We start from the raw sequence: 12379 nt of genomic DNA on the forward strand, positions 1-12379 counted from the left end.
TATAAAAACGGGATAATAACAAAATCTTTATATACAGAAAGAGACTTTGATAATAACAGTGAACTGGGGAAGAGAAAAACATCCTACATTAATACATCGGAAGAAATAAACTTTAATCAAAAAATAAAAAACATATGAAGCCTACAAAAAAAAAGAAAAAAAAGTTAATAATAAAAGCATATAAGTATACTCATCATCTACATATTTAAAATATTTGTGGTAAAAACCCGCGTGTAGACGACGAGGTCACGTGGTATCCGTTACTTTTCTCAGCGCTTGTCAAGATGAACCAATCACAGCATGTTAAGATCAAACGATGATGCGTGTTTAAAAAAAGAAAAAGTTTACAGACATTACTGGATCCTCTTTCTATTTGTTTATCAGGTACCTGTCACTGCACTCATAGAATTACACTAATAAAAGGTTTTACTTATGTCTCCAATAAGACAAATAATGTCCTGAGATTTGAATAACACTCGCTAGAGATTTCGGCTTTTGAACCGACTAGCGCCCCCGAGGTGTCCATAGAGGAACACGGTTGTTCGTACATTAGAACATTAGCTAGAAAGAAGAAAAAAAAGAAACGGTATTTATTTATTTTTACAAGTAAAAAACAATGATTTATTTTTTGTTATTAGCATATGAATATATAATCTTTAGCAATACATTTATCTATACTTTAAACTTGAACTGATACTGACAAACTTGACATTCTGAGTTTTAATTAATTATATAGACGCTAACTGCATTCTTGTTAAATTAAGTTAAAGTAAATTTGTAAAAAATATTCTTTCATGTCCAATGCAACATTTACATGCATTTTTAATAAATAAAGATTAACCTCCAGGTCCTACTCCATGTAGACATCCATTTTAAATCAAGAAACATTATCTGTCAATAACACTAAAAATACTGAATATTTCATAGACTCACAATGAAAAAAAACTATATATATATATATATATATACACATGCACAAATGAAATATAAAGTAAATCAGTATACTAAAATATCTATCAGACAATATCTCTCCAATTTGAAATCAGCAGACATCAACTTTGCACAACCATACCCATTGTGGTGACCTTGCATAAATACCACCTTATCAAGTAGAAATCTCACATATAATACAAGAAGTCCACTTGCAAGCATTTAGCTTCATCTTTTGTTGAGCCACGTATTTAATCAAACAAGAGTCAAACTAATAATATAAATAGACACATGAGGATTTGACTTCGTTTGGTAGGTATACATACATACAGCATGACATATTATTCATGCCATACATTATTTGGAGAGTGAAGTACTGTGACCGAACAAGTGAGCATGAAGAAATGGATGATTTGCTGGGAAATGTAGTTTTCAGACTCCTAACTGTTTGTTTAGCCTGCTTAGTGCATCTCCAATGATGTCCAACTCATGTCTTAGTTCCTCCACCACGTTGTTGATGCTGGCCGTGTCCTTCAGAACGTCTACGCTCTGCGTGTACGGGTTGTAGCGTACCGAGAATGGCCGCTTGATGGTCTTTGCAAACTCTCTAAAAGATTAATGTCAAATGCACGGGGTTAATTTATTGATGAAACCTTTGGGCTAAATACTCAGATGAGATATGCAGTAAAAACTTCATTTTTATTAGTTATTGTTTTTGATTGCCCACACACCTCATTTTGACTTTTGCTTCCTCAAAGGTGTCCGAAACAAAGTAGACATCCTGAAAGGTGGTGATGATGCACTCCTGTTTGGATGTCACGTTGGGGTCAAAGGGCAAGATCCTGGCGTTTCCTGACAATGCATGCTGGAAGAAAAGGGAATAGATCATCTCTCTATATGGTGAAAATCATGCACTTTACATCACGCAGAGAAAGCTTTTGTGTTTCATTACCTTTAGCTCGCTGATGGAGGACAGCAGACCGGCCCCATACGCTCTCAGTTTCCCTTCCTGCTTACAGAGGCCAAACTCCACAGTGAAGAAATAACACTGAAACACAATATGGCAATGATAAATACTCATTTTGCATTATTAAATATGTATTCACATTAAAACACCTCACTAAAAGGTTAAAGCTCAAATCTCAAGGCCTGTTATTACTTACAGTAGCAAGTTTCTGTATGGAGTCATCCGATGCGCCCAGTGACGCGAGACCAATCTCCTGACTGAACTGAGCAAAGCTGGGCTCGGCCAAAAGAGGGACGTGTCCAAGCAGCTCGTGACATGTGTCTCTAAAACAGAAAGACATATTCAATATAAAAATATATATATGGTCACACTTTAGATTTGGGTCCAATTCTCACTATTAACCAACTATGAACTACACTTTGAATTGCCACTGTGTATGAAATGTGCTATATAAATAAGCCTTGCCTTGCCTTACAACTTTTGCCTCAATAAACTCCTGATTACTGCTTATCAATAGTTAGTAAGGTGGATGTTAAGTTTAGGTATTGGGTAGGAATGTGGGATGTAGAATATGGTCATGCAGAATAAGGCATTGATATGTGCTTTATAAGTACTAATAAACAGTCAATATCCTAGTAATTTGCATGCTAATAAGGAACTAGTTAGTAGTGAGAACTGGACCCTAAACTAAAGTGTTAGTTTATATATATGAGTGTAAGTATGTATATATATATATATATATATATATATATATATATGTATGTATGTATGCACACACTTTTTTTTGATGGTCCCCTTTAGAAAATCTATTGACTATAAGTAACCTTAAGAATATTAGTCTGTTAGTTGACTGTTAGGTTAAGGTTATGTGTTCTCTAATGAGAGTTAGTTGACATGTGGTTGCAAAGTTATTTATAGTACAATGTCTAAAGTGGACCATAGAAATAAAGTGTTGCCATTATATAAAAATTTTCTTACATTTATTTACACACACACATACACAATATAAAATATTTTATATATACATAAAAATAAATAATATATACATTACATTATACTTAAAATAAATAATTTATATATATATATATATATATATATATATAAAAGTAAATACATATATTAAAATATATAACACATATTTTCTGTGAATTTATTATAGTGATGGTGATATCATCATCATTTATAGGCCCTGCATGTATGTATCATACATTTGCTAATATCTGATTATTCGTGTACTCACGGCTCGGGTGTGTAGAGGGGGTCTGAGCTGTGTCGGACATATTGAGTGCAGTGAAACACACGGAAGGCGAGACCTGCCAGGAAGTCTCGTGGGGAGAGATACCCAGCCACAGGCCTGATGGTGAAGCCAGTACGCTCTGAAACAGTTCATCAAGCTATGTTATAGTAGTCTATAAATCCTGAACAAACCCAGCAAGATAAACTGACATCCCTTTCTCTCACCTTTGAGGAAGCGCGAGACGTCCTCCAGCTGTGGGATGTTGTCCTCACGGAAGTCACAGTGTGTGATGAGCAAGGGCAGGTTCTTCAGGTACTCGCGGCAGGCGTGTGTGGGGTAGAGTTTATTCAGCTCCCTGAACACAACTCCCCATGTTTTCACCTCCTCCTCTGTGAACTCAATACGGGGAATGGGATCTCCACTGATGGAAGAGGAGACAAAACTTCCTTTAGACTTCATGAGCAAACATTAGTATCTTAGATAGATAGATACATAGATAGATAGATAGACAGACAGATAGACAGACAGATAGATGATATATAGATAGACACAGATAGATGATATATAGACAGAAAGATAGATAGATAGATAGATGGATAGATATAGATGTATATATTTAGTGTGTGTGTGCGTATTTATATATATATATATATATTTTTTAGTGCGATTATTCATGATTAATGTATTCTAAAATAAAAGTTTGTGTTTATATAATATATGTATATATATATATGTGTGTATATTAGGGGTGTGACGAGACGCTTACTCCACGAGACGAGACGAGACACGAGATTGGGTTCACGAGAACGAGACAAGACGAGATTTTTACACAATTTTTAAGAAATCCTCAATGATGAAATATATGAATGGAAAATAGTCTTTTATTCAACTGAAAATCACAAAATGCAAAACAATTTAGGTTCATTTTGAAATCAACTTGTAATGAATGTTATTTTACTTCTATTTTAATGAATTCTATGCAGTAAAGGACATGCAAACACTGCAAAATGTTTTGCTATAAACTCTAACGTCTGGCATCCTCTGTACAATTTCACATGAGAAATCTAACTCCTTTCCACAAATCGAACATAAAGAAAAATAAAACAGTATAAATAAAATAAATATAAATAACTGAAATAACACTTTAAATGCAAACAGTGTGTATCCATAATCAAAGTACTGCTCTCTCAAAACTACAAGTTCAAACAGAAACAAATTTTTTTTTTCAAGGATGAAAAAGAGATAAAATTAACGACACAGAACAGACTAAGATTTTGGTCATGTTCTTTTTCAAGAATATAAGCATGTCGACGATTTCTGGCAGCATTTGAGACCTTTGGGCAGTAGCTAACTAGGGCTGCACGATATGAGGAAAAGCTGCGATGTGCGATAACATTGTTTAATATTGCGATGTCGATATGACTTGTGATATGTGAATGTTAGCTATACTGTTCCCATGTCTTAGTGCTTTAATAGGTTCTTTGCGCGATAGGTCAAATGTTTATTACCTGCCTGGTTCAGATTACACTATTTTAGCGCGATTTTGGCACGATCCGTTTCGTGGAGATTCGTAAAGGACAACGGGCGTCGGGACGCAAGATTCGATCGTTTCATTTCGAATAGTGTGTCATAGTGGGCGACAACCTACGCGTCTGCGATGCTCCAGGACATCATGACAGAAAGACTAGCATGTTTAACTTTAACGGTCCTCCACGACGGGTTGAGTGTGAGCGAGAGTGAGTGTGCGTGAGTGAGTGAGAGTGCGAGCAACAGTGAGTGTGTGTGTGTGCGCGGAGTGTGTGTGTGATTGGCCCGGCACACAAATGATTTAAAAGTGGCAGGGGCATCTTCAATAGGCTACTAATTTCACCCTCATGCTCCATCACACTGACATCACAACAACTCACGAGACAAAGTTTTACCTCGACGAGAAATCTCGTCGCGTTTTAATCTCGTCACACCCCTAGTGTATATATATATTATGGGATATATTAAATGTATATAAACTTTATATTAAAGTATATTTTAAGAAGTTACTAAACTCACTATTTGTAGCTCATAGCCAAGTCTGCAAAGTACTTTCTCCTTTTGCGGTAGACATTGTCCTTGAATCCCTGTTGAAACAGAAGCAAAACAGTAAGCGACGTGATTACATCATACTGATGATGATGACATAACTGAGATGAAGCATTGCCGCACTCACCGGGTGATCCGCGTCCAGGTCTGATCCATACATCAGCACTCGATTCGCACATTTATCCAGATCTGAAATCTTCTTCGGGAACCACGGCACATTCTCCATCTCTGAAAAAAACAAAAAAACATTCAAATATTGAGTATTTTTATAGTAATTAAAAAAGTCACACTGTCGTTAATTCACGTACCGCTTTCTTCCGGCAGGCGGTTGTCATGCGCGTCCATCTCGAGCACGTTCACGTGTTTCCTCAGCAACTGAATGATCTCGTGCAGCTGCTCGCGGTTGCTATCGCAGTCCACGAAGATTTCAAACTCAGAGTTGCGCCTTTTGGATTTTCTGGACTCAATGTGCACAAGGTTGACGTGGTTTTCCTGTTGATTTATAAATGATGGTTAATTGTACAGCACCATAAGGTTTTTATTCAGATAAAGGAATGCAAGAAAATCCTAACACAGTCGATCTGCTCTTCACCTGGAAAAGTTTTAGTGCCTTGACAAGCCCACCGACTTCATTTTTCAGAGAGAACACAACAGCAGCCCGACCCCTCTCTGTGGACGCAGTTTTGTTGTCTTTATTCTCCTCGATCTTTGGAAAAGCAGATTTGTTCATCTGTAAAACGTGTAAAACAGATTGGTTAGGTCAGGTAGAAATAGGTCATTAAAGGTCATCAAAATAATGTATTGCTTTACATGACTTGATGATGTTTATTTGTAGCATCAACAACATCCGCCTACTTTAAATCTTGTCAATCAGATCATATGGATTAAAGAAAGAGTGTCATAAACAACACTCAATATCTTAAGGGCACACATACAACTTTCTTTGTATTCATTCAAAGGTTTTGAACATTCCTATTAAGAGTACAAACACTGTAAAAAATAAAAGCATACATTTTCCATCCATTTTACTTAAATACATTGTGATATTTGAGTTTCAACTCAATCAACAGTAAAATTTAAAATGGTCGAAAACGGCGATGAACTTATCACTGCAGGATGCCATTTTTTTTATTAAACCTCAGGTTTTAATTGTATTAATTTTTACAGTTTTGTACATTTTATTAGATTTTTTTGTTCTTGTCTACACCACACGATCGGGCTGACGTGAAAAAAGCAACTAAAACCCATTATAAACAGTGATGTTGTCTACACTAGATAGGGCGCGACGTGACACAACAAATTTCCGACAGTAAACTGATGCCACGTCCTATTACTGACGTACTTAAAGCACTCGCGCTACTTCTGTCATGAAGAACAAATGGGGGGTGTTTCAACTGATGGGTTTGTTTTTAATCCTAAACTACAACAAAGTCCAGCTGCGAACAGGTCATCGGATTAAAGGTGCTGGTTCCTGCGTCGGTTCAGCACCGCGGACAGCGCCAGTCATCATGACCTGCTTAACATAAGCGCCGACAGAGGGACGCCGCACCAGACCTTCCCCAAGGTTGCAGACTTGGGATTAGGTTCAAGAAATCATACCGATAATTGTGATTAGTAATAGTTGGAAAAATATATGATGTATATGAAGACAATGTAGCACCAAAAACCAGTCCGAATGTAAACCAAACCCTCCAGGTGCATCAATCCAACAATATACAATGAAAAAAGTAAAGGATCTAGACAAACAGACACACAAAAAAAATTTAGACAAAAACTTACATTTTAATTAATCAAGGCCATGAAGTATGAAGTACATGCAAACAAATGAACCAAATTCTTCTCTTTTTTTTTTGTATACACTAGTTTATTTCTTTTTTAAATGATTTATTTTGTTTATTTTACATTTAATTTAATTACATTTAACACCATGAGAAAAGAAGCTCCTTCAATGGCAACAGAGTTCAAACATAAATGCCAAATGTATCCAGAAAATCTTTATTAAATAAATAAATAGTATTAAACGTTAATGAATAACTAAATGAATTAAACATGCATCGCTTTTTAATTAATATTAAGCCATATTAAGTTGTTTTATAAGAATGATGAATTTAATATAATAAAATGTATTTTTATTTCAGTATAATTTAAATTTTTGGTAACACTTTACAATAAGTTTCTAACATGAACTAATAATGAACAATATCTCTCCAACATTTATTAATCTTAGTTAATATTAATTTCAACATTTACTAATACATTATTAAAATCAAAGGTTGTATTTGTTAGCATTAGTTAATGCACTGTGAACTAACATGAACAAACAATGAACAGCTGTATTTTGATGAACAAACATTAACAAAGATGAATAAATACTGTAACAAATGTATTGCTCATTGTTAGTTCATTTTAGTAAATACATTAACTAATGTTAAATAATGAACCTTATTGTAAAGTGTTACCAATGCAAACTAGCAGTTATAAGCGACCCCAAAGCTTGCCGTCTACTGACCATGTTTCTTTTATCACGCATGTGACAGAGTAATCGTCCCTGTCCTCGTCTTCCCGTCAGCAGGATCCCAGACAGCATTAGTGCATTGACCGTGGCAGGGCTCAGAGTCCTGCGATTCACCGTCTCGCTTCAACAAAGACAGGCCAGTGTCTGTCGTCTTAAAACAATCTCATTTGGAGAGCGAGGAAGCCTATTATTAGCGCCCTCTTGTTTTAATCTAACACTGGGATTAGGCTGCAATTAATCACTCTTCCACGCACATCTCTGTTAAGTGTACTTAATTTGATGCATCTTCAGATTTGGTGCATGGAGGATTGGAACGTGTCATTGCTAACAGCATCAAACATGGATATGTTAGACGTAAAACTGAGCGGAGAGCTTTCGCACACTTGCACAGTGGCGCATCACGGTACCTGTAACCTTCAGTTTCCTCCATGCTCTATGCTCCCTAGAAATCTAAATTTGGCATTATAAGTAGACTTAAATAAAATTTTTTTTTTTTTTTCGTATTATCTGGGGTCTCTCACCTGTTGAGAACTTGAAATCTCACCCGAGTAGATAATATAATTAAAAAAAGTATGCAAATTGACCAAATAAGAAGTTAAAAATGTTTTGAATGATGGGAGAAAGCGCTTACCTCATTGTTAAGTTGCTTCTCTTCCAAAGTCAGACCAAGGTTAATGGAGTCAAAAGATCTTCCTCTGCGCGGTCCCTCGCTTTTAGTTGAGTACATGCTGGTGTTTCTTATTATTTAAACGAGCTTGTCAGTCGTATGCGCCACAATTGTTGTACTACAATGAGACTGTGCGATTTGCTATTTATGAGGACCTGAAAAGGGAGAGGAGGGGTGGAGAGTTAATCTTCTTCCTGACAGCAAATGGAAAATGAGCAGCTTCTCACGTCATGGGGATATTCATACGAGAGATGTACCTTTTCATATTCTCTTTGACGTTCTGCACACACAAAAAAAGATCTGTGTGTGAGGAGATGCCGCTTCACTGGCAGGAGTTAGGGACAAAAACGCCTACAGGAGACCAAAAAGTCTGTCCTCAAATCTCTCTGCAAATGAAAAAGCAAATATTATAAGAGCATAAGCCTGTCATTTTACAGGTGCACAATTATGATACTACACAAAACAACAGTTTATGTATCTAATATCTAATATTTAGACATCATATATGAAGCATGTGCAAGTACGTGGTTTTTAATCCATATTAAACCGTTTAATAAATATTGTAAAAATTTGAATTATTATACTTTTAACATACACAACAGTCAACATGCATTTTCCTTATACAATAACTCCAGATACAATTGTTGAACTGGGTCATTTTCATCACCTTATTAAAATAGCTACAACATTTTACAATTTTCATTTCGAAAAAACTCTATTATTATTTTTCCCTATTATAATATGCAAAACCATTTAAAGTGGGCCAGTATTTTATTAAATCAAAAGATAAAAAAAAGTCTGAGAACTGCGAGATGAGTGGCTCTTTTCTGTCCATTTGGTGTTGAATTCTAGTAAGTGGTGCTCCATATAATATTTGATATTTTTCATTCAAACAAAAACACATGCACAATAAGCATTTCAGCAAAATAACCATTCAAAAGTTTGGGGTCAGTAAGACGTCTCTCATGCTCACCAAGACTGCATTTATTTGATTAGAAATACAGCAATATTGTGAAATATTATTACAGTTTAAAATAACAATTTTCTATTTTGAACATATTTTAAAATGTAATTTATTTATTGGTAAAATTGTAAAACTGAATTTTCAGCATCATTACTCCAGTCTTCAGTGTCACATGATCTCATTCTAATATGATGATTTGCTGCGCAGGAAACATTTATTACACTGTAAAATCTAAAAAGTTAACCTTACTTTAAAATACATGCAAACCGATTGCCTTAAAAAAAAAAAGAAGAAAAATCTTCACTTTCCATCATTTTAATGCATCCTTGCTGAACAAAAGTAAACTAAATAGTTGAAAAAAACTTGGGAGTGGGAGGTAGCAGTGACATGGCTCAATGATATTTTAAGAGGATTCACTCACTCTGGTCGAAGTAAGACACAGGACTTTCTGAAATCGAGGAAGGTGATGCAGATAGTTCTCTACTGTGACTCATATGTTGATTCTTTGTAGTTCTGATAATTCAGTTTTCTGAATTATATTGTAAAAACATTTTAACCTAAAACTATATCTATATATATAAAAATAAAGGTGACTTGACTATGACAATACAACAAATATTGACTCTATATTGAAAATCTATACATTTTGTCAAATCAACATGGTGAGGTGCGTTCACACCAGGCTTTGTGTATGTGAAATATCTTTGGTTTCTGCAACAAATGTGGGCAACATGATATGATATCCTGCTATTTGTTTTTAATTCTTGTGTTATGTGTGTGTGTGGATGGATGGATGGATGGATGGATTTTATGTATGTGGATGGATGGAAGGAAGGAAGGAAGGAAGGATGGATGGATGGATGGATTTTATGGTTGTGGATGGATGGATGGAAGGAAAGATGGATGGATTTTATGATTGTGGATGGATGGAAGGAAAGAAGGAAGGACGGATGGATGGATTTTATGATTGTGGATGGATGGATGGATGGAAGGAAAGATGGATGGATGGATTTTATGTATGTGGACGGATGGAAGGAAAGATGGATGGATGGATTTTATGATTGTGGATGGATGGAAGGAAAGATGGATGGATGGATTTTATGATTGTGGATGGATGGAAAGAAGGATGGATGGATGGATGGATGGAAGGAAGGAAAGATGGATGGATGGATTTTATGATTGTGGATGGATGGATGGAAGGAAGGATGGATGGATTTTATGATTGTGGATGGATGGATGGATGGAAGGAAGGAAAGATGGATTTTATGATTGTGGATGGAAGGAAGGAAGGATGGATGGATTTTATGATTGTGGATGGATGGATGGATGGATGGATTTTAAGTATGTGGATGGATGGAAGGAAGAATTTTGTGATTGTGGATGGATGGATGGAAGGAAGGAAGGAAGGATAGAGGGAAGGAGGTTGTATGGATGGATTTTAAGTATGTGGATGGAAGGATGGAAGGAAGAATTTTGTGATTGTGGATGGATGGATGGATGGAAGGAAGGAAGGAAGGAAGGAAGGAAGGAAGGAAGGAAGGAAGGAAGGAAGGAAGGAAGGAAGGAAGGAAGGAGGTTGTATGGTTGGATTTTAAGTATGTGGATGGATGGAAGGAAGGAAGTAAGGAAGGAAGGATTTTATGAATGTGGATGGAAGGATGGATGGATGGAACACAAAGTCTAGTGTAACCGCACATTGACACAAACATTTTTCAGTACATGGGTAGGTTAAAAATAATGATTACATAAACCCTCACTCAGTGTTCTTGCATCCAGAAGCTGTGATGTCTCACGTGTCAGAGTTTGAGGTGTAGACAGTGTGTAAATTGAGGAAAACCCACCTGGCGGAAGACAAACAAACTCCTATCAACAGCACAGGCGTTTGGATGGGGTTGGGGAGGGAGTTGAGGAGCGCTGGTGGATCAAAGCCTGAGCTCAGAGATCTGGAGACGACACAGATGCTGTCACGGTCTCAGTCCCAGGAGCCTTTGAACATCTTTTAGTCTGTTCGCTTTGACAATGGCAGATGAGTCAGAAAAGTGAACATTAGGCAACATAAAAGGGAATCTTTGTACTGTATACTGTACTGTTTTTATTTGAGAAGAACTGCATTTTGTTCAACTGCACTCGTTTTGCAAAAAGTCATACGGCCAAGTCGTAAAGCTCTCATAAGGCCACCCTCACCTAATTTATTAGATAATAAAAGAAGATGACATCTGATCAGGGCACGGTGTGCGACTGAAACATAACCATATGGAGAGCTCAAGTAGGCTAAAAGGGACAGAGAATTTTAAAGATCCGTGCTGGAGGTGTTTTGTTTGGCCTTATAGGTTTGGAGTAGATTAGTTAGATGAAGCGAATTCATGAATTGATATTTAAACATGATGAGTCAGTCTCTCTCTCTCTCTCTCCCCCCACACAAAGCAAGCTCAGTGTTAATTAAAGGAAGCATTGGCTTACATTATGCAGCCTCTGGTTCTTTTGTGCTGTTTGTTCTGAAGAGGCTCTTACTAGCAATGGAGAGCGAATGCTCAACGGTACACACTCATCTCATTACAGCTCACTCACAAACAACCATATACTGTATTTAAGGAATAATCGATTTGATGACAGGCCGTTGGTTGAATAATTAGAAAATAATGCACACCCGAGATTTAACATTACCACCTCAGTTGTGGATTATTTCCCAATAATTCAAGTCAATTTATCCACTTATATGGTTACCACACCTGCAGACATTGTTCAAATGTTGTATTTCAGAAAGTTATCAGGTTTTTGTCCTTAAAACGCTCTTGTGTGTGTAGGACTCATTTCTTACACATCTCATCCCACGTCTCCGTTGAGAGAGAGAGAGAGAGAGAGAGAGAGAGAGAGAGAGAGAGAAATGAAGCGTGTGTGAATTACCTCATCTCTACGTCTCTCAATAGTATTTAGCAGCAGCGTCTCTATTAATAGCGAAACTCCACGTTTCAAAAACAGAGCAGTTGTTACATCGCTAGTAAGAAATGTCTTGTAGTTTTTAA

At 36.4% G+C, this 12379-nt stretch overlaps 1 protein-coding gene across 2 annotated transcripts; it reads right to left on the reverse strand.

Annotated features, from left to right (window-relative positions):
* Positions 1–1154: 1154 nt before the first annotated feature.
* tph1a (tryptophan hydroxylase 1 (tryptophan 5-monooxygenase) a) lies at positions 1155–8514 on the reverse strand. 2 transcript variants are annotated; one of them, XM_084397304.1, is made up of 11 exons: positions 8357–8514; positions 5803–5940; positions 5519–5702; positions 5338–5438; positions 5181–5248; positions 3359–3555; positions 3138–3273; positions 2094–2220; positions 1883–1978; positions 1662–1795; positions 1155–1537 (listed from the first exon to the last, which is right to left on the reverse strand). In XM_084397304.1, exons 1-11 carry the CDS (start codon positions 8450–8452, stop codon positions 1363–1365), a joined length of 1452 nt encoding a protein of 483 aa, XP_084253430.1. In that variant the 5' UTR covers positions 8453–8514; the 3' UTR covers positions 1155–1362. The 2 variants fall into 2 exon arrangements, with proteins under 2 accessions (XP_084253430.1, XP_084253431.1); XM_084397305.1 differs by lacking the exon at positions 8357–8514 and adding an exon at positions 7720–7871 and having other exon boundaries at positions 1156–1537.
* Positions 8515–12379: the final 3865 nt, after the last annotated feature.

This window comes from Rutilus rutilus (assembly GCF_951802725.1).
Source record: "Rutilus rutilus genome assembly, chromosome: 23".
Lineage (NCBI taxonomy): Eukaryota > Metazoa > Chordata > Actinopteri > Cypriniformes > Leuciscidae > Rutilus > Rutilus rutilus.

What these genes read in the sequence shown, in the direction of transcription:
- tph1a (XM_084397304.1), bottom strand. Translation starts at nt 8,452, where the DNA reads ATGTACTCAACTAAAAGCGAGGGACCGCGCAGAGGAAGATCTTTTGAC. An exon ending in TTGGCTATGAGCTACAAATA is followed by an intron (nt 3,556 to 5,180) that starts GTGAGTTTAGTA and finishes CTCTTCCATCAG; the next exon opens with TGGAGATCCCATTCCCCGTA. An exon ending in CCCCTCTACACACCCGAGCC is followed by an intron (nt 2,221 to 3,137) that starts GTGAGTACACGA and finishes TTTCTGTTTTAG; the next exon opens with AGACACATGTCACGAGCTGC.